The 25,351-nt window shown below is 44.0% G+C and overlaps 7 protein-coding genes across 7 annotated transcripts; all 7 read left to right on the top strand.

The window, feature by feature from the left end:
- The first annotated feature begins 2,193 nt into the window (after positions 1-2,193).
- Positions 2,194-3,126, top strand: LOC149129041 (uncharacterized). Its single transcript, XM_089346801.1, has one exon. The coding sequence runs from the start codon at positions 2,194-2,196 to the stop codon at positions 3,124-3,126; it is 933 nt and encodes a 310-aa protein (XP_089202927.1).
- Positions 3,127-5,710: 2,584 nt separating this feature from the next.
- LOC149129042 (uncharacterized) lies at positions 5,711-6,643 on the top strand. Its single transcript, XM_089346802.1, has one exon. It carries the CDS (start codon positions 5,711-5,713, stop codon positions 6,641-6,643), a length of 933 nt encoding a protein of 310 aa, XP_089202928.1.
- A 2,610-nt stretch (positions 6,644-9,253) lies between these two features.
- LOC149129043 (uncharacterized) lies at positions 9,254-10,186 on the top strand. The gene has a single exon (XM_089346803.1). It carries the CDS (start codon positions 9,254-9,256, stop codon positions 10,184-10,186), a length of 933 nt encoding a protein of 310 aa, XP_089202929.1.
- Positions 10,187-12,970: 2,784 nt separating this feature from the next.
- LOC149129044 (uncharacterized) lies at positions 12,971-13,717 on the top strand. Its single transcript, XM_089346804.1, has one exon. The coding sequence runs from the start codon at positions 12,971-12,973 to the stop codon at positions 13,715-13,717; it is 747 nt and encodes a 248-aa protein (XP_089202930.1).
- Positions 13,718-16,332: 2,615 nt separating this feature from the next.
- Positions 16,333-17,265, top strand: LOC149129045 (uncharacterized). The gene has a single exon (XM_089346805.1). The coding sequence runs from the start codon at positions 16,333-16,335 to the stop codon at positions 17,263-17,265; it is 933 nt and encodes a 310-aa protein (XP_089202931.1).
- A 2,615-nt stretch (positions 17,266-19,880) lies between these two features.
- LOC149129046 (uncharacterized) lies at positions 19,881-20,813 on the top strand. The gene has a single exon (XM_089346807.1). The coding sequence runs from the start codon at positions 19,881-19,883 to the stop codon at positions 20,811-20,813; it is 933 nt and encodes a 310-aa protein (XP_089202933.1).
- A 2,590-nt stretch (positions 20,814-23,403) lies between these two features.
- On the top strand, positions 23,404-24,336 carry LOC149129047 (uncharacterized). The gene has a single exon (XM_089346808.1). It carries the CDS (start codon positions 23,404-23,406, stop codon positions 24,334-24,336), a length of 933 nt encoding a protein of 310 aa, XP_089202934.1.
- The last annotated feature ends 1,015 nt before the right edge of the window (positions 24,337-25,351 follow it).

Below are 25,351 nucleotides of genomic sequence, written 5' to 3' on the forward strand. Positions count from 1 at the left end.
TGGGAACCAATGGTTTAATCATGTGTAGTAAACACGCGCACGTATACACAAACATGCATACACACACATACGCTCTCTGTCTGTCTGTCTCTGTCACACACACACACACACACACACACACATTCACAATTCCCATCCACTCTCTCCCTTTCTCTTCTGTTTCTGCTTCACACACACATACACACAGTGAGTCACCCGTTCAATTACTTACACACACACAGGCGCACACACGCATTGACGCAAACACACACATGAACGCACGCATTCACACATACACGCACATGAACGCACGCATTCACACATACACGCACATGAACGCACGTATTCACACATACACGAACATGAACGCATGCATTCACACACACGCACACGCACACATTAGCTATGACAGAGTTGTCTCCCTTACTCCACAAATCTTTCTCTTTGCCTCAGACGAAATCTGACAAACTCCCATAATATATTCCATGTGTTTTGCCTGAAACCGTAAGGTCGCCATTTTGGCGATCTTAATGGCGACCTTACGAATAATATTTTTCATTTTCAACCTCGTATATCGTACGAACTAGGGATTTTGACCATTAAATCTTGGAGTCAAAATGCAGATTTATACTCAAGGATTTACGGGAGACAGACAGAAAGATAAATAAATACATAAATAGATAGATATATAGGTGGACAAATAGATGCATAGATAGAGAGAGAGAGAGGGAGAGACAGACAGTGGGTGGGGACGAACACATACAAAGACACACACACATACACACACAGATATGCGCGAGCGCGCATTTCTTTTTTTTGTTTGTTTTTTCCCAGCAAAGTTGTTTTACACTAATTTTTTAATTTCGTTTTTGATAACAAACAAGATGAAGACACTTATCCATCCATTGTAAATAAAGTACGTAATTCCTCATCTCAAAAATATAGAATAATATTTGTCTTTTGCTATGTTCCCAACACCATTTTAATATCCCAATTGTCTTTTATTGTTCTCAATACCATCTGAATACATCATCATCATCATCATCGTCGTTTAACGTCCGCTTTCCATGCTAGCATGGGTTGGACGATTTGACTGAGGACTGGTGAAACCGGCTGGCAACACCAGGCTCCAATCCGATCTGGCAGAGTTTCTACAGCTGGATGCCCTTCCTAACGCCAACCACTCAGAGAGTGTAGTGGGTGCTTTTACATGCCACCGGCACAAAAGCCGGTGAGGCAGTACTGGCAACGGCCACTCTCAAAATGGTGCATCTTATGTGCCACCCGCACAAGAGCCAGTCCAGGGGCACTGGCAACGATCTCACTTGGCTTGCCTGGTCTTCTCACGCACAGCACATTTGCAAAGATCTCGGTCAGTAGTCATCGCCTCGGTGAGGCCCAATGTTCGAAGGTGTTGCCTCACCACCTCATCCGAGGTCTACCTCTTCCATGGGTTCCCTCAACTGTTAGGGTGTGGCACTTTTTCACGCAGCTATCCTCATCCATTCTCACCACATGTCCATACCAGCGCAATCGTCTCTCTTGCACACCACAACTGATGCTTCTAATGTTCAGCTTTTCTCTCAAGATACTTACACTCTGACGGGTATGCACACTGACATTACACATCCAGCGGAGCATACTGGCTTCATTCCTTGCGAGCTTACGCATGTCTTCAGCAGTTACAGCCCATGTTTCACTGCCATGTAGCATGGCTGTTCGTACACATGTGTCATACAGTCTGCCTTTTACTCTGAGTGAGAGTCCCTTTGTCGCCAGCAGAGGTAAGAGCTCTCTAAACTTTGCCCAGGCTATTCTTATTCTAGCAGCTACACTTTCAGCGCACCCACCCCCACTACTAACTTGGTCACCCAAATAGCGGAAGCTATCGACTACCTCTAGTTTTTCTCCCTGGAATGAGATAGAAGTTGTTTCCTGTTTGTTTACAGTGTTTATTGCACCTGAACATCTGCCACATACAAAAACTAACTTCCTAGTTAACCTGCCTTTGATATTGCTGCACCTCTTATGTGTCCATAGGTTGCACCGGGTACATCTTATAGAGTTACTACCTACTCCTTTTCTACATACTGAGCAGGGCCATCTACCTGAAGGGGTTTGTGTTTTATCTACCTTCCTATCATAGAGCAACATGAGAAGGGCATGCGTCCACCTGAAATATTCAAGTTAGGGAAAAACCTCAAAATTAACAGAATGTTGATAAAAAGGACGATTGATCGTTACCAGGAAACTTCTTCGATGAAAGATAGACAAAGATCAGGCCATCCCCTCACCTCCACAACACCTAAACTCATCAAAAATGTTAGGGAAAAAATCAGACGAAATCCAAGAAGATCCATGAGTAGAATGGCAAAAGAAGAACAAACATCGCCAAGGACTACGCGGAGGATATGCAAAAGTGACCTAAAGTTGTCACCCTATAAACTCCAAAAGAGACAGCTTCCCTCCACGCCCACAATTGAAAAGAGACTCAGCGGAAGCAGACTCTTGTTGAACCGTATTAAAGATGGCACGCTCCGTAACATCATCTTTAGTGATGAAAAGTTATTCTCAGTTCAACAGTCTCACAATCATCAAAATGACCGAATCCTTGCTAAAAGTATTGAGGCAATACCTGGTAATGCAGGAAAGGTTTTCAGAACCCATAAACCAGCATCAGTGATGGTCTGGACAGCCATTTCTGAAAGAGGGAAAACTCCACTTGTTTTCGTCCCTCAAGGAATCAAGATAAACGAAGAACGGTACATCGAGGACATTCTGGAAGGCGCATTGATACCATGGTGCAATTCGGTGTACGGTGATGAAGTTTGGACTTTCCAACAAGATGGGGCGACGAGCCACACGTCTCGATTAACACAACAGTGGTGTAGAGACAACTGTCCGTCCTGGATCAGCAAAGAAGAATGGCCTCCCTCATCACCTGATCTTAACGCTCTTGATTATTGTTTGTGGTCAATTCTGGAGAATGAAGCCTGCTCTACTCCTTGCCAAAATATTGGAGCTCTAAAGAAAAAATTGACCAAGTGCTGGGTTAAAATACCCTTAGATGTTGTGCTTGCTGCTAGAGATGACTTCCCAAAAAGACTTTGTAGTGTTGTGAAGGCACGAGGTAAACATTTTGAATAAAAGATACACCATATTGTTCCTTGGCCATTTGCAAAGCATATTTTGGGATAAATCTGTGTTTTATTTTGTAACAGTATTTATGCCCCACCCTGTAAAAGCCTAGCGTTTGTTCTATGGTTCTCTGGGGACGTAAACACACCAACATCGGTTGTTTCGCAATGGTGGGGTGGGACACAAACATACACACACGCACACACACGACGGGCTTCTTTCATTTTCTGTCTACCAAATCCACTCGCAAGGCTTTGGTTGACCCATGGCTATAGCAGAAGACACTTGTCCAAGGTGCCATGCAGTAGGACTGAACCCAGAACCGCCACTATTGCGCCTATGTATTTTGAATTTAGTTCACGGACTCCCAGGGGACTACCAGGGGGTCGGCGGATCCCAGATTGGGAACCAATGGTTTAATCATGTGTAGTAAACACGCGCACATATACACAAACATGCATACACACACATACGCTCTCTGTCTGTCTGTCTCTGTCACACACACACACACACACACACACATTCACAATTCCCATCCACTCTCTCCCTTTCTCTTCTGTTTCTGCTTCACACACACATACACACAGTGAGTCACCCGTTCAATTACTTACACACACACAGGCGCACACACGCATTGACGCAAACACACACATGAACGCACGCATTCACACATACACGCACATGAACGCACGCATTCACACATACACGCACATGAACGCACGTATTCACACATACACGAACATGAACGCATGCATTCACACACACGCACACGCACACATTAGCTATGACAGAGTTGTCTCCCTTACTCCACAAATCTTTCTCTTTGCCTCAGACGAAATCTGACAAACTCCCATAATATATTCCATGTGTTTTGCCTGAAACCGTAAGGTCGCCATTTTGGCGATCTTAATGGCGACCTTACGAATAATATTTTTCATTTTCAACCTCGTATATCGTACGAACTAGGGATTTTGACCATTAAATCTTGGAGTCAAAATGCAGATTTATACTCAAGGATTTACGGGAGACAGACAGAAAGATAAATAAATACATAAATAGATAGATATATAGGTGGACAAATAGATGCATAGATAGAGAGAGAGAGAGGGAGAGACAGACAGTGGGTGGGGACGAACACATACAAAGACACACACACATACACACACAGATATGCGCGAGCGCGCATTTCTTTTTTTTGTTTGTTTTTTCCCAGCAAAGTTGTTTTACACTAATTTTTTAATTTCGTTTTTGATAACAAACAAGATGAAGACACTTATCCATCCATTGTAAATAAAGTACGTAATTCCTCATCTCAAAAATATAGAATAATATTTGTCTTTTGCTATGTTCCCAACACCATTTTAATATCCCAATTGTCTTTTATTGTTCTCAATACCATCTGAATACATCATCATCATCATCATCGTCGTTTAACGTCCGCTTTCCATGCTAGCATGGGTTGGACGATTTGACTGAGGACTGGTGAAACCGGCTGGCAACACCAGGCTCCAATCCGATCTGGCAGAGTTTCTACAGCTGGATGCCCTTCCTAACGCCAACCACTCAGAGAGTGTAGTGGGTGCTTTTACATGCCACTGGCACAAAAGCCTGTGAGGCAGTACTGGCAACGGCCACTCTCAAAATGGTGCATCTTATGTGCCACCCGCACAAGAGCCAGTCCAGGGGCACTGGCAACGATCTCACTTGGCTTGCCTGGTCTTCTCACGCACAGCACATTTGCAAAGATCTCGGTCAGTAGTCATCGCCTCGGTGAGGCCCAATGTTCGAAGGTGTTGCCTCACCACCTCATCCGAGGTCTACCTCTTCCATGGGTTCCCTCAACTGTTAGGGTGTGGCACTTTTTCACGCAGCTATCCTCATCCATTCTCACCACATGTCCATACCAGCGCAATCGTCTCTCTTGCACACCACAACTGATGCTTCTAATGTTCAGCTTTTCTCTCAAGATACTTACACTCTGACGGGTATGCACACTGACATTACACATCCAGCGGAGCATACTGGCTTCATTCCTTGCGAGCTTACGCATGTCTTCAGCAGTTACAGCCCATGTTTCACTGCCATGTAGCATGGCTGTTCGTACACATGTGTCATACAGTCTGCCTTTTACTCTGAGTGAGAGTCCCTTTGTCGCCAGCAGAGGTAAGAGCTCTCTAAACTTTGCCCAGGCTATTCTTATTCTAGCAGCTACACTTTCAGCGCACCCACCCCCACTACTAACTTGGTCACCCAAATAGCGGAAGCTATCGACTACCTCTAGTTTTTCTCCCTGGAATGAGATAGAAGTTGTTTCCTGTTTGTTTACAGTGTTTATTGCACCTGAACATCTGCCACATACAAAAACTAACTTCCTAGTTAACCTGCCTTTGATATTGCTGCACCGCTTATGTGTCCATAGGTTGCACCGGGTACATCTTATAGAGTTACTACCTACTCCTTTTCTACATACTGAGCAGGGCCATCTACCTGAAGGGGTTTGTGTTTTATCTACCTTCCTATCATAGAGCAACATGAGAAGGGCATGCGTCCACCTGAAATATTCAAGTTAGGGAAAAACCTCAAAATTAACAGAATGTTGATAAAAAGGACGATTGATCGTTACCAGGAAACTTCTTCGATGAAAGATAGACAAAGATCAGGCCATCCCCTCACCTCCAGAACACCTAAACTCATCAAAAATGTTAGGGAAAAAATCAGACGAAATCCAAGAAGATCCATGAGTAGAATGGCAAAAGAAGAACAAACATCGCCAAGGACTACGCGGAGGATATGCAAAAGTGACCTAAAGTTGTCACCCTATAAACTCCAAAAGAGACAGCTTCCCTCCACGCCCACAATTGAAAAGAGACTCAGCGGAAGCAGACTCTTGTTGAACCGTATTAAAGATGGCACGCTCCGTAACATCATCTTTAGTGATGAAAAGTTATTCTCAGTTCAACAGTCTCACAATCATCAAAATGACCGAATCCTTGCTAAAAGTATTGTGGCAATACCTGGTAATGCAGGAAAGGTTTTCAGAACCCATAAACCAGCATCAGTGATGGTCTGGACAGCCATTTCTGAAAGAGGGAAAACTCCACTTGTTTTTGTCCCTCAAGGAATCAAGATAAACAAAGAACGGTACATCGAGGACATTCTGGAAGGCGCATTGATACCATGGTGCAATTCGGTGTACGGTGATGAAGTTTGGACTTTCCAACAAGATGGGGCGACGAGCCACACGTCTCGATTAACACAACAGTGGTGTAGAGACAACTGTCCGTCCTGGATCAGCAAAGAAGAATGGCCTCCCTCATCACCTGATCTTAACGCTCTTGATTATTGTTTGTGGTCAATTCTGGAGAATGAAGCCTGCTCTACTCCTTGCCAAAATATTGGAGCTCTAAAGAAAAAATTGACCAAGTGCTGGGTTAAAATACCCTTAGATGTTGTGCTTGCTGCTATAGATGACTTCCCAAAAAGACTTTGTAGTGTTGTGAAGGCACGAGGTAAACATTTTGAATAAAAGATACACCATATTGTTCCTTGGCCATTTGCAAAGCATATTTTGTAATAGTGGGTTGTTAAATAAATTTTTGTCGGGATAAATCTGTGTTTTATTTTGTAACAGTATTTATGCCCCACCCTGTAAAAGCCTAGCGTTTGTTCTATGGTTCTCTGGGGACGTAAACACACCAACATCGGTTGTTTCGCAATGGTGGGGTGGGACACAAACATACACACACGCACACACACGACGGGCTTCTTTCATTTTCTGTCTACCAAATCCACTCGCAAGGCTTTGGTTGACCGAGGGCTATAGCAGAAGACACTTGTCCAAGGTGCCATGCAGTAGGACTGAACCCAGAACCGCCACTATTGCGCCTATGTATTTTGAATTTAGTTCACGGACTCCCAGGGGACTACCAGGGGTCGGCGGATCCCAGATTGGGAACCAATGGTTTAATCATGTGTAGTAAACACGCGCACATATACACAAACATGCATACACACACATACGCTCTCTGTCTGTCTGTCTCTGTCACACACACACACACACACACACACACACACACATTCACAATTCCCATCCACTCTCTCCCTTTCTCTTCTGTTTCTGCTTCACACACACATACACACAGTGAGTCACCCGTTCAATTACTTACACACACACAGGCGCACACACGCATTGACGCAAACACACACATGAACGCACGCATTCACACATACACGCACATGAACGCACGCATTCACACATACACGCACATGAACGCACGTATTCACACATACACGAACATGAACGCATGCATTCACACACACGCACACGCACACATTAGCTATGACAGAGTTGTCTCCCTTACTCCACAAATCTTTCTCTTTGCCTCAGACGAAATCTGACAAACTCCCATAATATATTCCATGTGTTTTGCCTGAAACCGTAAGGTCGCCATTTTGGCGATCTTAATGGCGACCTTACGAATAATATTTTTCATTTTCAACCTCGTATATCGTACGAACTAGGGATTTTGACCATTAAATCTTGGAGTCAAAATGCAGATTTATACTCAAGGATTTACGGGAGACAGACAGAAAGATAAATAAATACATAAATAGATAGATATATAGGTGGACAAATAGATGCATAGATAGAGAGAGAGAGAGGGAGAGACAGACAGTGGGTGGGGACGAACACATACAAAGACACACACAGATATGCGCGAGCGCGCATTTCTTTTTTTTGTTTGTTTTTTCCCAGCAAAGTTGTTTTACACTAATTTTTTAATTTCGTTTTTGATAACAAACAAGATGAAGACACTTATCCATCCATTGTAAATAAAGTACGTAATTCCTCATCTCAAAAATATAGAATAATATTTGTCTTTTGCTATGTTCCCAACACCATTTTAATATCCCAATTGTCTTTTATTGTTCTCAATACCATCTGAATACATCATCATCATCATCATCGTCGTTTAACGTCCGCTTTCCATGCTAGCATGGGTTGGACGATTTGACTGAGGACTGGTGAAACCGGCTGGCAACACCAGGCTCCAATCCGATCTGGCAGAGTTTCTACAGCTGGATGCCCTTCCTAACGCCAACCACTCAGAGAGTGTAGTGGGTGCTTTTACATGCCACCGGCACAAAAGCCGGTGAGGCAGTACTGGCAACGGCCACTCTCAAAATGGTGCATCTTATGTGCCACCCGCACAAGAGCCAGTCCAGGGGCACTGGCAACGATCTCACTTGGCTTGCCTGGTCTTCTCACGCACAGCACATTTGCAAAGATCTCGGTCAGTAGTCATCGCCTCGGTGAGGCCCAATGTTCGAAGGTGTTGCCTCACCACCTCATCCGAGGTCTACCTCTTCCATGGGTTCCCTCAACTGTTAGGGTGTGGCACTTTTTCACGCAGCTATCCTCATCCATTCTCACCACATGTCCATACCAGCGCAATCGTCTCTCTTGCACACCACAACTGATGCTTCTAATGTTCAGCTTTTCTCTCAAGATACTTACACTCTGACGGGTATGCACACTGACATTACACATCCAGCGGAGCATACTGGCTTCATTCCTTGCGAGCTTACGCATGTCTTCAGCAGTTACAGCCCATGTTTCACTGCCATGTAGCATGGCTGTTCGTACACATGTGTCATACAGTCTGCCTTTTACTCTGAGTGAGAGTCCCTTTGTCGCCAGCAGAGGTAAGAGCTCTCTAAACTTTGCCCAGGCTATTCTTATTCTAGCAGCTACACTTTCAGCGCACCCACCCCCACTACTAACTTGGTCACCCAAATAGCGGAAGCTATCGACTACCTCTAGTTTTTCTCTCTGGAATGAGATAGAAGTTGTTTCCTGTTTGTTTACAGTGTTTATTGCACCTGAACATCTGCCACATACAAAGACTAACTTCCTAGTTAACCTGCCTTTGATATTGCTGCACCTCTTATGTGTCCATAGGTTGCACCGGGTACATCTTATAGAGTTACTACCTACTCCTTTTCTACATACTGAGCAGGGCCATCTACCTGAAGGGGTTTGTGTTTTATCTACCTTCCTATCATAGAGCAACATGAGAAGGGCATGCGTCCACCTGAAATATTCAAGTTAGGGAAAAACCTCAAAATTAACAGAATGTTGATAAAAAGGACGATTGATCGTTACCAGGAAACTTCTTCGATGAAAGATAGACAAAGATCAGGCCATCCCCTCACCTCCAGAACACCTAAACTCATCAAAAATGTTAGGGAAAAAATCAGACGAAATCCAAGAAGATCCATGAGTAGAATGGCAAAAGAAGAACAAACATCGCCAAGGACTACGCGGAGGATATGCAAAAGTGACCTAAAGTTGTCACCCTATAAACTCCAAAAGAGACAGCTTCCCTCCACGCCCACAATTGAAAAGAGACTCAGCGGAAGCAGACTCTTGTTGAACCGAATTAAAGATGGCACGCTCCGTAACATCATCTTTAGTGATGAAAAGTTATTCTCAGTTCAACAGTCTCACAATCATCAAAATGACCGAATCCTTGCTAAAAGTATTGAGGCAATACCTGGTAATGCAGGAAAGGTTTTCAGAACCCATAAACCAGCATCAGTGATGGTCTGGACAGCCATTTCTGAAAGAGGGAAAACTCCACTTGTTTTTGTCCCTCAAGGAATCAAGATAAACAAAGAACGGTACATCGAGGACATTCTGGAAGGCGCATTGATACCATGGTGCAATTCGGTGTACGGTGATGAAGTTTGGACTTTCCAACAAGATGGGGCGACGAGCCACACGTCTCGATTAACACAACAGTGGTGTAGAGACAACTGTCCGTCCTGGATCAGCAAAGAAGAATGGCCTCCCTCATCACCTGATCTTAATGCTCTTGATTATTGTTTGTGGTCAATTCTGGAGAATGAAGCCTGCTCTACTCCTTGCCAAAATATTGGAGCTCTAAAGAAAAAATTGACCAAGTGCTGGGTTAAAATACCCTTAGATGTTGTGCTTGCTGCTATAGATGACTTCCCAAAAAGACTTTGTAGTGTTGTGAAGGCACGAGGTAAACATTTTGAATAAAAGATACACCATATTGTTCCTTGGCCATTTGCAAAGCATATTTTGTAATAGTGGGTTGTTAAATAAATTTTTGTCGGGATAAATCTGTGTTTTATTTTGTAACAGTATTTATGCCCCACCCTGTAAAAGCCTAGCGTTTGTTCTATGGTTCTCTGGGGACGTAAACACACCAACATCGGTTGTTTCGCAATGGTGGGGTGGGACACAAACATACACACACGCACACACACGACGGGCTTCTTTCATTTTCTGTCTACCAAATCCACTCGCAAGGCTTTGGTTGACCCAGGGCTATAGCAGAAGACACTTGTCCAAGGTGCCATGCAGTAGGACTGAACCCAGAACCGCCACTATTGCGCCTATGTATTTTGAATTTAGTTCACGGACTCCCAGGACACTACCAGGGGTCGGCGGATCCCAGATTGGGAACCAATGGTTTAATCATGTGTAGTAAACACGCGCACATATACACAAACATGCATACACACACATACGCTCTCTGTCTGTCTGTCTCTGTCACACACACACACACACACACACACATTCACAATTCCCATCCACTCTCTCCCTTTCTCTTCTGTTTCTGCTTCACACACACATACACACAGTGAGTCACCCGTTCAATTACTTACACACACACAGGCGCACACACGCATTGACGCAAACACACACATGAACGCACGCATTCACACATACACGCACATGAACGCACGCATTCACACATATACGCACATGAACGCACGTATTCACACATACACGAACATGAACGCATGCATTCACACACACGCACACGCACACATTAGCTATGACAGAGTTGTCTCCCTTACTCCACAAATCTTTCTCTTTGCCTCAGACGAAATCTGACAAACTCCCAGAATATATTCCATGTGTTTTGCCTGAAACCGTAAGGTCGCCATTTTGGCGATCTTAATGGCGACCTTACGAATAATATTTTTCATTTTCAACCTCGTATATCGTACGAACTAGGGATTTTGACCATTAAATCTTGGAGTCAAAATGCAGATTTATACTCAAGGATTTACGGGAGACAGACAGAAAGATAAATAAATACATAAATAGATAGATATATAGGTGGACAAATAGATGCATAGATAGAGAGAGAGAGAGGGAGAGACAGACAGTGGGTGGGGACGAACACATACAAAGACACACACACATACACACACAGATATGCGCGAGCGCGCATTTCTTTTTTTTGTTTGTTTTTTCCCAGCAAAGTTGTTTTACACTAATTTTTTAATTTCGTTTTTGATAACAAACAAGATGAAGACACTTATCCATCCATTGTAAATAAAGTACGTAATTCCTCATCTCAAAAATATAGAATAATATTTGTCTTTTGCTATGTTCCCAACACCATTTTAATATCCCAATTGTCTTTTATTGTTCTCAATACCATCTGAATACATCATCATCATCATCATCGTCGTTTAACGTCCGCTTTCCATGCTAGCATGGGTTGGACGATTTGACTGAGGACTGGTGAAACCGGCTAGCAACACCAGGCTCCAATCCGATCTGGCAGAGTTTCTACAGCTGGATGCCCTTCCTAACGCCAACCACTCAGAGAGTGTAGTGGGTGCTTTTACATGCCACCGGCACAAAAGCCCGTGAGGCAGTACTGGCAACGGCCACTCTCAAAATGGTGCATCTTATGTGCCACCCGCACAAGAGCCAGTCCAGGGGCACTGGCAACGATCTCACTTGGCTTGCCTGGTCTTCTCACGCACAGCACATTTGCAAAGATCTCGGTCAGTAGTCATCGCCTCGGTGAGGCCCAATGTTCGAAGGTGTTGCCTCACCACCTCATCCGAGGTCTACCTCTTCCATGGGTTCCCTCAACTGTTAGGGTGTGGCACTTTTTCACGCAGCTATCCTCATCCATTCTCACCACATGTCCATACCAGCGCAATCGTCTCTCTTGCACACCACAACTGATGCTTCTAATGTTCAGCTTTTCTCTCAAGATACTTACACTCTGACGGGTATGCACACTGACATTACACATCCAGCGGAGCATACTGGCTTCATTCCTTGCGAGCTTACGCATGTCTTCAGCAGTTACAGCCCATGTTTCACTGCCATGTAGCATGGCTGTTCGTACACATGTGTCATACAGTCTGCCTTTTACTCTGAGTGAGAGTCCCTTTGTCGCCAGCAGAGGTAAGAGCTCTCTAAACTTTGCCCAGGCTATTCTTATTCTAGCAGCTACACTTTCAGCGCACCCACCCCCACTACTAACTTGGTCAGCCAGATAGCGGAAGCTATCGACTACCTCTAGTTTTTCTCCCTGGAATGAGATAGAAGTTGTTTCCTGTTTGTTTACAGTGTTTATTGCACCTGAACATCTGCCACATACAAAAACTAACTTCCTACTTAACCTGCCTTTGATATTGCTGCACCTCTTATGTGTCCATAGGTTGCACCGGGTACATCTTATAGAGTTACTACCTACTCCTTTTCTACATACTGAGCAGGGCCATCTACCTGAAGGGGTTTGTGTTTTATCTACCTTCCTATCATAGAGCAACATGAGAAGGGCATGCGTCCACCTGAAATATTCAAGTTAGGGAAAAACCTCAAAATTAACAGAATGTTGATAAAAAGGACGATTGATCGTTACCAGGAAACTTCTTCGATGAAAGATAGACAAAGATCAGGCCATCCCCTCACCTCCAGAACACCTAAACTCATCAAAAATGTTAGGAAAAAATTCAGACGAAATCCAAGAAGATCCATGAGGAGAATGGCAAAAGAAGGACTATGCGGAGGATATGCAAAAGTGACCTAAAGTTGTCACCCTATAAACTCCAAAAGAGACAGCTTCCCTCCACGCCCACAATTGAAAAGAGACTCAGCGGAAGCAGACTCTTGTTGAACCGTATTAAAGATGGCACGCTCCGTAACATCATCTTTAGTGATGAAAAGTTATTCTCAGTTCAACAGTCTCACAATCATCAAAATGACCGAATCCTTGCTAAAAGTATTGAGGCAATACCTGGTAATGCAGGAAAGGTTTTCAGAACCCATAAACCAGCATCAGTGATGGTCTGGACAGCCATTTCTGAAAGAGGGAAAACTCCACTTGTTTTCGTCCCTCAAGGAATCAAGATAAACAAAGAACGGTACATCGAGGACATTCTGGAAGGCGCATTGATACCATGGTGCAATTCGGTGTACGATGATGAAGTTTGGACTTTCCAACAAGATGGGGCGACGAGCCACACGTCTCGATTAACACAACAGTGGTGTAGAGACAACTGTCCGTCCTGGATCAGCAAAGAAGAATGGCCTCCCTCATCACCTGATCTTAACGCTCTTGATTATTGTTTGTGGTCAATTCTGGAGAATGAAGCCTGCTCTACTCCTTGCCAAAATATTGGAGCTCTAAAGAAAAAATTGACCAAGTGCTGGGTTAAAATACCCTTAGATGTTGTGCTTGCTGCTATAGATGACTTCCCAAAAAGACTTTGTAGTGTTGTGAAGGCACGAGGTAAACATTTTGAATAAAAGATACACCATATTGTTCCTTGGCCATTTGCAAAGCATATTTTGTAATAGTGGGTTGTTAAATAAATTTTTGTCGGGATAAATCTGTGTTTTATTTTGTAACAGTATTTATGCCCCACCCTGTAAAAGCCTAGCGTTTGTTCTATGGTTCTCTGGGGACGTAAACACACCAACATCGGTTGTTTCGCAATGGTGGGGTGGGACACAAACATACACACACGCACACACACGACGGGCTTCTTTCATTTTCTGTCTACCAAATCCACTCGCAAGGCTTTGGTTGACCCAGGGCTATAGCAGAAGACACTTGTCCAAGGTGCCATGCAGTAGGACTGAACCCAGAACCGCCACTATTGCGCCTATGTATTTTGAATTTAGTTCACGGACTCCCAGGGGACTACCAGGGGGTCGGCGGATCCCAGATTGGGAACCAATGGTTTAATCATGTGTAGTAAACACGCGCACATATACACAAACATGCATACACACACATACGCTCTCTGTCTGTCTGTCTCTGTCACACACACACACACACACACACACATTCACAATTCCCATCCACTCTCTCCCTTTCTCTTCTGTTTCTGCTTCACACACACATACACACAGTGAGTCACCCGTTCAATTACTTACACACACACAGGCGCACACACGCATTGACGCAAACACACACATGAACGCACGCATTCACACATACACGCACATGAACGCACGCATTCACACATACACGCACATGAACGCACGTATTCACACATACACGAACATGAACGCATGCATTCACACACACGCACACGCACACATTAGCTATGACAGAGTTGTCTCCCTTACTCCACAAATCTTTCTCTTTGCCTCAGACGAAATCTGACAAACTCCCAGAATATATTCCATGTGTTTTGCCTGAAACCGTAAGGTCGCCATTTTGGCGATCTTAATGGCGACCTTACGAATAATATTTTTCATTTTCAACCTCGTATATCGTACGAACTAGGGATTTTGACCATTAAATCTTGGAGTCAAAATGCAGATTTATACTCAAGGATTTACGGGAGACAGACAGAAAGATAAATAAATACATAAATAGATAGATATATAGGTGGACAAATAGATGCATAGATAGAGAGAGAGAGAGGGAGAGACAGACAGTGGGTGGGGACGAACACATACAAAGACACACACACATACACACACAGATATGCGCGAGCGCGCATTTCTTTTTTTTGTTTGTTTTTTCCCAGCAAAGTTGTTTTACACTAATTTTTTAATTTCGTTTTTGATAACAAACAAGATGAAGACACTTATCCATCCATTGTAAATAAAGTACGTAATTCCTCATCTCAAAAATATAGAATAATATTTGTCTTTTGCTATGTTCCCAACACCATTTTAATATCCCAATTGTCTTTTATTGTTCTTAATACCATCTGAATACATCATCATCATCATCATCGTCGTTTAACGTCCGCTTTCCATGCTAGCATGGGTTGGACGATTTGACTGAGGACTGGTGAAACCGGCTGGCAACACCAGGCTCCAATCCGATCTGGCAGAGTTTCTACAGCTGGATGCCCTTCCTAACGCCAACCACTCAGAGAGTGTAGTGGGTGCTTTTACATGCCACCGGCACAAAAGCCGGTGAGGCAGTACTGGCAACGGCCACTCTCAAAATGGTGCATCTTATGTGCCACCCGCACAAGAGCCAGTCCAGGGGCACTGGCAACGATCTCACTTGGCTTGCCTGGTCTTCTCACGCACAGCACATTTGCAAAGATCTCGGTCAGTAGTCATCGCCTCGGTGAGGCCCAATGTTCGAAGGTGTTGCCTCACCACCTCATCCGAGGTCTACCTCTTCCATGGGTTCCCTCAACTGTTAGGGTGTGGCACTTTTTCACGCAGCTATCCTCATCCATTCTCACCACATGTCCATACCAGCGCAATCGTCTCTCTTGCACACCACAACTGATGCTTCTAATGTTCAGCTTTTCTCTCAAGATACTTACACCCTGACGGGTATGCACACTGACATTACACATCCAGCGGAGCATACTGGCTTCATTCCTTGCGAGCTTACGCATGTCTTCAGCAGTTACAGCCCATGTTTCACTGCCATGTAGCATGGCTGTTCGTACACATGTGTCATACAGTCTGCCTTTTACTCTGAGTGAGAGTCCCTTTGTCGCCAGCAGAGGTAAGAGCTCTCTAAACTTTGCCCAGGCTATTCTTATTCTAGCAGCTACATTTTCAGCGCACCCACCCCCACTACTAACTTGGTCACCCAAATAGCGGAAGCTATTGACTACCTCTAGTTTTTCTCCCTGGAATGAAATAGAAGTTGTTTCCTGTTTGTTTACAGTGTTTATTGCACCTGAACATCTGCCACATACAAAGACTAACTTCCTACTTAACCTGCCTTTGATATTGCTGCACCTCTTATGTGTCCATAGGTTGCACCGGGTACATCTTATAGAGTTACTACCTACTCCTTTTCTACATACTGAGCAGGGCCATATACCTGAAGGGGTTTGTGTTTTATCTACCTTCCTATCATAGAGCAACATGAGAAGGGCATGCGTCCACCTGAAATATTCAAGTTAGGGAAAAACCTCAAAATTAACAGAATGTTGATAAAAAGGACGATTGATCGTTACCAGGAAACTTCTTCGATGAAAGATAGACAAAGATCAGGCCATCCCCTCACCTCCAGAACACCTAAACTCATCAAAAATGTTAGGGAAAAAATCAGACGAAATCCAAGAAGATCCATGAGTAGAATGGCAAAAGAAGAACAAACATCGCCAAGGACTACGCGGAGGATATGCAAAAGTGACCTAAAGTTGTCACCCTATAAACTCCAAAAGAGACAGCTTCCCTCCACGCCCACAATTGAAAAGAGACTCAGCGGAAGCAGACTCTTGTTGAACCGAATTAAAGATGGCACGCTCCGTAACATCATCTTTAGTGATGAAAAGTTATTCTCAGTTCAACAGTCTCACAATCATCAAAATGACCGAATCCTTGCTAAAAGTATTGAGGCAATACCTGGTAATGCAGGAAAGGTTTTCAGAACCCATAAACCAGCATCAGTGATGGTCTGGACAGCCATTTCTGAAAGAGGGAAAACTCCACTTGTTTTTGTCCCTCAAGGAATCAAGATAAACAAAGAACGGTACATCGAGGACATTCTGGAAGGCGCATTGATACCATGGTGCAATTCGGTGTACGGTGATGAAGTTTGGACTTTCCAACAAGATGGGGCGACGAGCCACACGTCTCGATTAACACAACAGTGGTGTAGAGACAACTGTCCGTCCTGGATCAGCAAAGAAGAATGGCCTCCCTCATCACCTGATCTTAACGCTCTTGATTATTGTTTGTGGTCAATTCTGGAGAATGAAGCCTGCTCTACTCCTTGCCAAAATATTGGAGCTCTAAAGAAAAAATTGACCAAGTGCTGGGTTAAAATACCCTTAGATGTTGTGCTTGCTGCTATAGATGACTTCCCAAAAAGACTTTGTAGTGTTGTGAAGGCACGAGGTAAACATTTTGAATAAAAGATACACCATATTGTTCCTTGGCCATTTGCAAAGCATATTTTGTAATAGTGGGTTGTTAAATAAATTTTTGTCGGGATAAATCTGTGTTTTATTTTGTAACAGTATTTATGCCCCACCCTGTAAAAGCCTAGCGTTTGTTCTATGGTTCTCTGGGGACGTAAACACACCAACATCGGTTGTTTCGCAATGGTGGGGTGGGACACAAACATACACACACGCACACACACGACGGGCTTCTTTCATTTTCTGTCTACCAAATCCACTCGCAAGGCTTTGGTTGACCCAGGGCTATAGCAGAAGACACTTGTCCAAGGTGCCATGCAGTAGGACTGAACCCAGAACCGCCACTATTGCGCCTATGTATTTTGAATTTAGTTCACGGACTCCCAGGGGACTACCAGGGGGTCGGCGGATCCCAGATTGGGAACCAATGGTTTAATCATGTGTAGTAAACACGCGCACATATACACAAACATGCATACACACACATACGCTCTCTGTCTGTCTGTCTCTGTCACACACACACACACACACACACACATTCACAATTCCCATCCACTCTCTCCCTTTCTCTTCTGTTTCTGCTTCACACACACATACACACAGTGAGTCACCCGTTCAATTACTTACACACACACAGGCGCACACACGCATTGACGCAAACACACACATGAACGCACGCATTCACACATACACGCACATGAACGCACGCATTCACACATACACGCACATGAACGCACGTATTCACACATACACGAACATGAACGCATGCATTCACACACACGCACACGCACACATTAGCTATGACAGAGTTGTCTCCCTTACTCCACAAATCTTTCTCTTTGCCTCAGACGAAATCTGACAAACTCCCAGAATATATTCCATGTGTTTTGCCTGAAACCGTAAGGTCGCCATTTTGGCGATCTTAATGGCGACCTTACGAATAATATTTTTCATTTTCAACCTCGTATATCGTACGAACTAGGGATTTTGACCATTAAATCTTGGAGTCAAAATGCAGATTTATACTCAAGGATTTACGGGAGACAGACAGAAAGATAAATAAATACATAAATAGATAGATATATAGGTGGACAAATAGATGCATAGATAGAGAGAGAGAGAGGGAGAGACAGACAGTGGGTGGGGACGAACACATACAAAGACACACACACATACACACACAGATATGCGCGAGCGCGCATTTCTTTTTTTTGTTTGTTTTTTCCCAGCAAAGTTGTTTTACACTAATTTTTTAATTTCGTTTTTGATAACAAACAAGATGAAGACACTTATCCATCCATTGTAAATAAAGTACGTAATTCCTCATCTCAAAAATATAGAATAATATTTGTCTTTTGCTATGTTCCCAACACCATTTTAATATCCCAATTGTCTTTTATTGTTCTCAATACCATCTGAATACATCATCATCATCATCATCGTCGTTTAACGTCCGCTTTCCATGCTAGCATGGGTTGGACGATTTGACTGAGGACTGGTGAAACCGGCTGGCAACACCAGGCTCCAATCCGATCTGGCAGAGTTTCTACAGCTGGATGCCCTTCCTAACGCCAACCACTCAGAGAGTGTAGTGGGTGCTTTTACATGCCACCGGCACAAAAGCCGGTGAGGCAGTACTGGCAACGGCCACTCTCAAAATGGTGCATCTTATGTGCCACCCGCACAAGAGCCAGTCCAGGGGCACTGGCAACGATCTCACTTGGCTTGCCTGGTCTTCTCACGCACAGCACATTTGCAAAGATCTCGGTCAGTAGTCATCGCCTCGGTGAGGCCCAATGTTCGAAGGTGTTGCCTCACCACCTCATCCGAGGTCTACCTCTTCCATGGGTTCCCTCAACTGTTAGGGTGTGGCACTTTTTCACGCAGCTATCCTCATCCATTCTCACCACATGTCCATACCAGCGCAATCGTCTCTCTTGCACACCACAACTGATGCTTCTAATGTTCAGCTTTTCTCTCAAGATACTTACACTCTGACGGGTATGCACACTGACATTACACATCCAGCGGAGCATACTGGCTTCATTCCTTGCGAGCTTACGCATGTCTTCAGCAGTTACAGCCCATGTTTCACTGCCATGTAGCATGGCTGTTCGTACACATGTGTCATACAGTCTGCCTTTTACTCTGAGTGAGAGTCCCTTTGTCGCCAGCAGAGGTAAGAGCTCTCTAAACTTTGCCCAGGCTATTCTTATTCTAGCAGCTACACTTTCAGCGCACCCACCCCCACTACTAACTTGGTCACCCAAATAGCGGAAGCTATCGACTACCTCTAGTTTTTCTCCCTGGAATGAGATAGAAGTTGTTTCCTGTTTGTTTACAGTGTTTATTGCACCTGAACATCTGCCACATACAAAAACTAACTTCCTAGTTAACCTGCCTTTGATATTGCTGCACCTCTTATGTGTCCATAGGTTGCACCGGGTACATCTTATAGAGTTACTACCTACTCCTTTTCTACATACTGAGCAGGGCCATCTACCTGAAGGGGTTTGTGTTTTATCTACCTTCCTATCATAGAGCAACATGAGAAGGGCATGCGTCCACCTGAAATATTCAAGTTAGGGAAAAACCTCAAAATTAACAGAATGTTGATAAAAAGGACGATTGATCGTTACCAGGAAACTTCTTCGATGAAAGATAGACAAAGATCAGGCCATCCCCTCACCTCCAGAACACCTAAACTCATCAAAAATGTTAGGGAAAAAATCAGACGAAATCCAAGAAGATCCATGAGTAGAATGGCAAAAGAAGAACAAACATCGCCAAGGACTACGCGGAGGATATGCAAAAGTGACCTAAAGTTGTCACCCTATAAACTCCAAAAGAGACAGCTTCCCTCCACGCCCACAATTGAAAAGAGACTCAGCGGAAGCAGACTCTTGTTGAACCGTATTAAAGATGGCACGCTCCGTAACATCATCTTTAGTGATGAAAAGTTATTCTCAGTTCAACAGTCTCACAATCATCAAAATGACCGAATCCTTGCTAAAAGTATTGTGGCAATACCTGGTAATGCAGGAAAGGTTTTCAGAACCCATAAACCAGCATCAGTGATGGTCTGGACAGCCATTTCTGAAAGAGGGAAAACTCCACTTGTTTTTGTCCCTCAAGGAATCAAGATAAACAAAGAACGGTACATCGAGGACATTCTGGAAGGCGCATTGATACCATGGTGCAATTCGGTGTACGGTGATGAAGTTTGGACTTTCCAACAAGATGGGGCGACGAGCCACACGTCTCGATTAACACAACAGTGGTGTAGAGACAACTGTCCGTCCTGGATCAGCAAAGAAGAATGGCCTCCCTCATCACCTGATCTTAACGCTCTTGATTATTGTTTGTGGTCAATTCTGGAGAATGAAGCCTGCTCTACTCCTTGCCAAAATATTGGAGCTCTAAAGAAAAAATTGACCAAGTGCTGGGTTAAAATACCCTTAGATGTTGTGCTTGCTGCTATAGATGACTTCCCAAAAAGACTTTGTAGTGTTGTGAAGGCACGAGGTAAACATTTTGAATAAAAGATACACCATATTGTTCCTTGGCCATTTGCAAAGCATATTTTGTAATAGTGGGTTGTTAAATAAATTTTTGTCGGGATAAATCTGTGTTTTATTTTGTAACAGTATTTATGCCCCACCCTGTAAAAGCCTAGCGTTTGTTCTATGGTTCTCTGGGGACGTAAACACACCAACATCGGTTGTTTCGCAATGGTGGGGTGGGACACAAACATACACACACGCACACACACGACGGGCTTCTTTCATTTTCTGTCTACCAAATCCACTCGCAAGGCTTTGGTTGACCCAGGGCTATAGCAGAAGACACTTGTCCAAGGTGCCATGCAGTAGGACTGAACCCAGAACCGCCACTATTGCGCCTATGTATTTTGAATTTAGTTCACGGACTCCCAGGGGACTACCAGGGGTCGGCGGATCCCAGATTGGGAACCAATGGTTTAATCATGTGTAGTAAACACGCGCACGTATACACAAACATGCATACACACACATACGCTCTCTGTCTGTCTGTCTCTGTCACACACACACACACACACACACACACACACATTCACAATTCCCATCCACTCTCTCCCTTTCTCTTCTGTTTCTGCTTCACACACACATACACACAGTGAGTCACCCGTTCAATTACTTACACACACACAGGCGCACACACGCATTGACGCAAACACACACATGAACGCACGCATTCACACATACACGCACATGAACGCACGTATTCACACATACACGAACATGAACGCATGCATTCACACACACGCACACGCACACATTAGCTATGACAGAGTTGTCTCCCTTACTCCACAAATCTTTCTCTTTGCCTCAGACGAAATCTGACAAACTCCCAGAATATATTCCATGTGTTTTGCCTGAAACCGTAAGGTCGCCATTTTGGCGATCTTAATGGCGACCTTACGAATAATATTTTTCATTTTCAACCTCGTATATCGTACGAACTAGGGATTTTGACCATTAAATCTTGGAGTCAAAATGCAGATTTATACTCAAGGATTTACGGGAGACAGACAGAAAGATAAATAAATACATAAATAGATAGATATATAGGTGGACAAATAGATGCATAGATAGAGAGAGAGAGAGGGAGAGACAGACAGTGGGTGGGGACGAACACATACAAAGACACACACACATACACACACAGATATGCGCGAGCGCGCATTTCTTTTTTTTGTTTGTTTTTTCCCAGCAAAGTTGTTTTACACTAATTTTTTAATTTCGTTTTTGATAACAAACAAGATGAAGACACTTATCCATCCATTGTAAATAAAGTACGTAATTCCTCATCTCAAAAATATAGAATAATATTTGTCTTTTGCTATGTTCCCAACACCATTTTAATATCCCAATTGTCTTTTATTGTTCTCAATACCATCTGAATACATCATCATCATCATCATCGTCGTTTAACGTCCGCTTTCCATGCTAGCATGGGTTGGACGATTTGACTGAGGACTGGTGAAACCGGCTGGCAACACCAGGCTCCAATCCGATCTGGCAGAGTTTCTACAGCTGGATGCCCTTCCTAACGCCAACCACTCAGAGAGTGTAGTGGGTGCTTTTACATGCCACCGGCACAAAAGCCGGTGAGGCAGTACTGGCAACGGCCACTCTCAAAATGGTGCATCTTATGTGCCACCCGCACAAGAGCCAGTCCAGGGGCACTGGCAACGATCTCACTTGGCTTGCCTGGTCTTCTCACGCACAGCACATTTGCAAAGATCTCGGTCAGTAGTCATCGCCTCGGTGAGGCCCAATGTTCGAAGGTGTTGCCTCACCACCTCATCCGAGGTCTACCTCTTCCATGGGTTCCCTCAACTGTTAGGGTGTGGCACTTTTTCACGCAGCTATCCTCATCCATTCTCACCACATGTCCATACCAGCGCAATCGTCTCTCTTGCACACCACAACTGATGCTTCTAATGTTCAGCTTTTCTCTCAAGATACTTACACTCTGACGGGTATGCACACTGACATTACACATCCAGCGGAGCATACTGGCTTCATTCCTTGCGAGCTTACGCATGTCTTCAGCAGTTACAGCCCATGTTTCACTGCCATGTAGCATGGCTGTTCGTACACATGTGTCATACAGTCTGCCTTTTACTCTGAGTGAGAGTCCCTTTGTCGCCAGCAGAGGTAAGAGCTCTCTAAACTTTGCCCAGGCTATTCTTATTCTAGCAGCTACACTTTCAGCGCACCCACCCCCACTACTAACTTGGTCACCCAAATAGCGGAAGCTATCGACTACCTCTAGTTTTTCTCCCGTGAATGAGATAGAAGTTGTTTCCTGTTTGTTTACAGTGTTTATTGCACCTGAACATCTGCCACATACAAAAACTAACTTCCTAGTTAACCTGCCTTTGATATTGCTGCACCTCTTATGTGTCCATAGGTTGCACCGGGTACATCTTATAGAGTTACTACCTACTCCTTTTCTACATACTGAGCAGGGCCATCTACCTGAAGGGGTTTGTGTTTTATCTACCTTCCTATCATAGAGCAACATGAGAAGGGCATGCGTCCACCTGAAATATTCAAGTTAGGGAAAAACCTCAAAATTAACAGAATGTTGATAAAAAGGACGATTGATCGTTACCAGGAAACTTCTTCGATGAAAGATAGACAAAGATCAGGCCATCCCCTCACCTCCAGAACACCTAAACTCATCAAAAATGTTAGGGAAAAAATCAGACGAAATCCAAGAAGATCCATGAGTAGAATGGCAAAAGAAGAACAAACATCGCCAAGGACTACGCGGAGGATATGCAAAAGTGACCTAAAGTTGTCACCCTATAAACTCCAAAAGAGACAGCTTCCCTCCACGCCCACAATTGAAAAGAGACTCAGCGGAAGCAGACTCTTGTTGAACCGTATTAAAGATGGCACGCTCCGTAACATCATCTTTAGTGATGAAAAGTTATTCTCAGTTCAACAGTCTCACAATCATCAAAATGACCGAATCCTTGCTAAAAGTATTGTGGCAATACCTGGTAATGCAGGAAAGGTTTTCAGAACCCATAAACCAGCATCAGTGATGGTCTGGACAGCCATTTCTGAAAGAGGGAAAACTCCACTTGTTTTTGTCCCTCAAGGAATCAAGATAAACAAAGAACGGTACATCGAGGACATTCTGGAAGGCGCATTGATACCATGGTGCAATTCGGTGTACGGTGATGAAGTTTGGACTTTCCAACAAGATGGGGCGACGAGCCACACGTCTCGATTAACACAACAGTGGTGTAGAGACAACTGTCCGTCCTGGATCAGCAAAGAAGAATGGCCTCCCTCATCACCTGATCTTAACGCTCTTGATTATTGTTTGTGGTCAATTCTGGAGAATGAAGCCTGCTCTACTCCTTGCCAAAATATTGGAGCTCTAAAGAAAAAATTGACCAAGTGCTGGGTTAAAATACCCTTAGATGTTGTGCTTGCTGCTATAGATGACTTCCCAAAAAGACTTTGTAGTGTTGTGAAGGCACGAGGTAAACATTTTGAATAAAAGATACACCATATTGTTCCTTGGCCATTTGCAAAGCATATTTTGTAATAGTGGGTTGTTAAATAAATTTTTGTCGGGATAAATCTGTGTTTTATTTTGTAACAGTATTTATGCCCCACCCTGTAAAAGCCTAGCGTTTGTTCTATGGTTCTCTGGGGACGTAAACACACCAACATCGGTTGTTTCGCAATGGTGGGGTGGGACACAAACATACACACACGCACACACACGACGGGCTTCTTTCATTTTCTGTCTACCAAATCCACTCGCAAGGCTTTGGTTGACCCAGGGCTATAGCAGAAGACACTTGTCCAAGGTGCCATGCAGTAGGACTGAACCCAGAACCGCCACTATTGCGCCTATGTATTTTGAATTTAGTTCACGGACTCCCAGGAGACTACCAGGGGTCGGCGGATCCCAGATTGGGAACCAATGGTTTAATCATGTGTAGTAAACACGCGCACGTATACACAAACATGCATACACACACATACGCTCTCTGTCTGTCTGTCTCTGTCACACACACACACACACACACACACACACACATTCACAATTCCCATCCACTCTCTCCCTTTCTCTTCTGTTTCTGCTTCACACACACATACACACAGTGAGTCACCCGTTCAATTACTTACACACACACAGGCGCACACACGCATTGACGCAAACACACACATGAACGCACGCATTCACACATACACGCACATGAACGCACGTATTCACACATACACGAACATGAACGCATGCATTCACACACACGCACACGCACACATTAGCTATGACAGAGTTGTCTCCCTTACTCCACAAATCTTTCTCTTTGCCTCAGACGAAATCTGACAAACTCCCATAATATATTCCATGTGTTTTGCCTGAAACCGTAAGGTCGCCATTTTGGCGATCTTAATGGCGACCTTACGAATAATATTTTTCATTTTCAACCTCGTATATCGTACGAACTAGGGATTTTGACCATTAAATCTTGGAGTCAAAATGCAGATTTATACTCAAGGAT

The sequence above is a fragment of the Octopus bimaculoides genome, unplaced genomic scaffold, assembly GCF_046866305.1.
Source record: "Octopus bimaculoides isolate indiv1 unplaced genomic scaffold, ASM4686630v1 contig168, whole genome shotgun sequence".
NCBI lineage: Eukaryota > Metazoa > Mollusca > Cephalopoda > Octopoda > Octopodidae > Octopus > Octopus bimaculoides.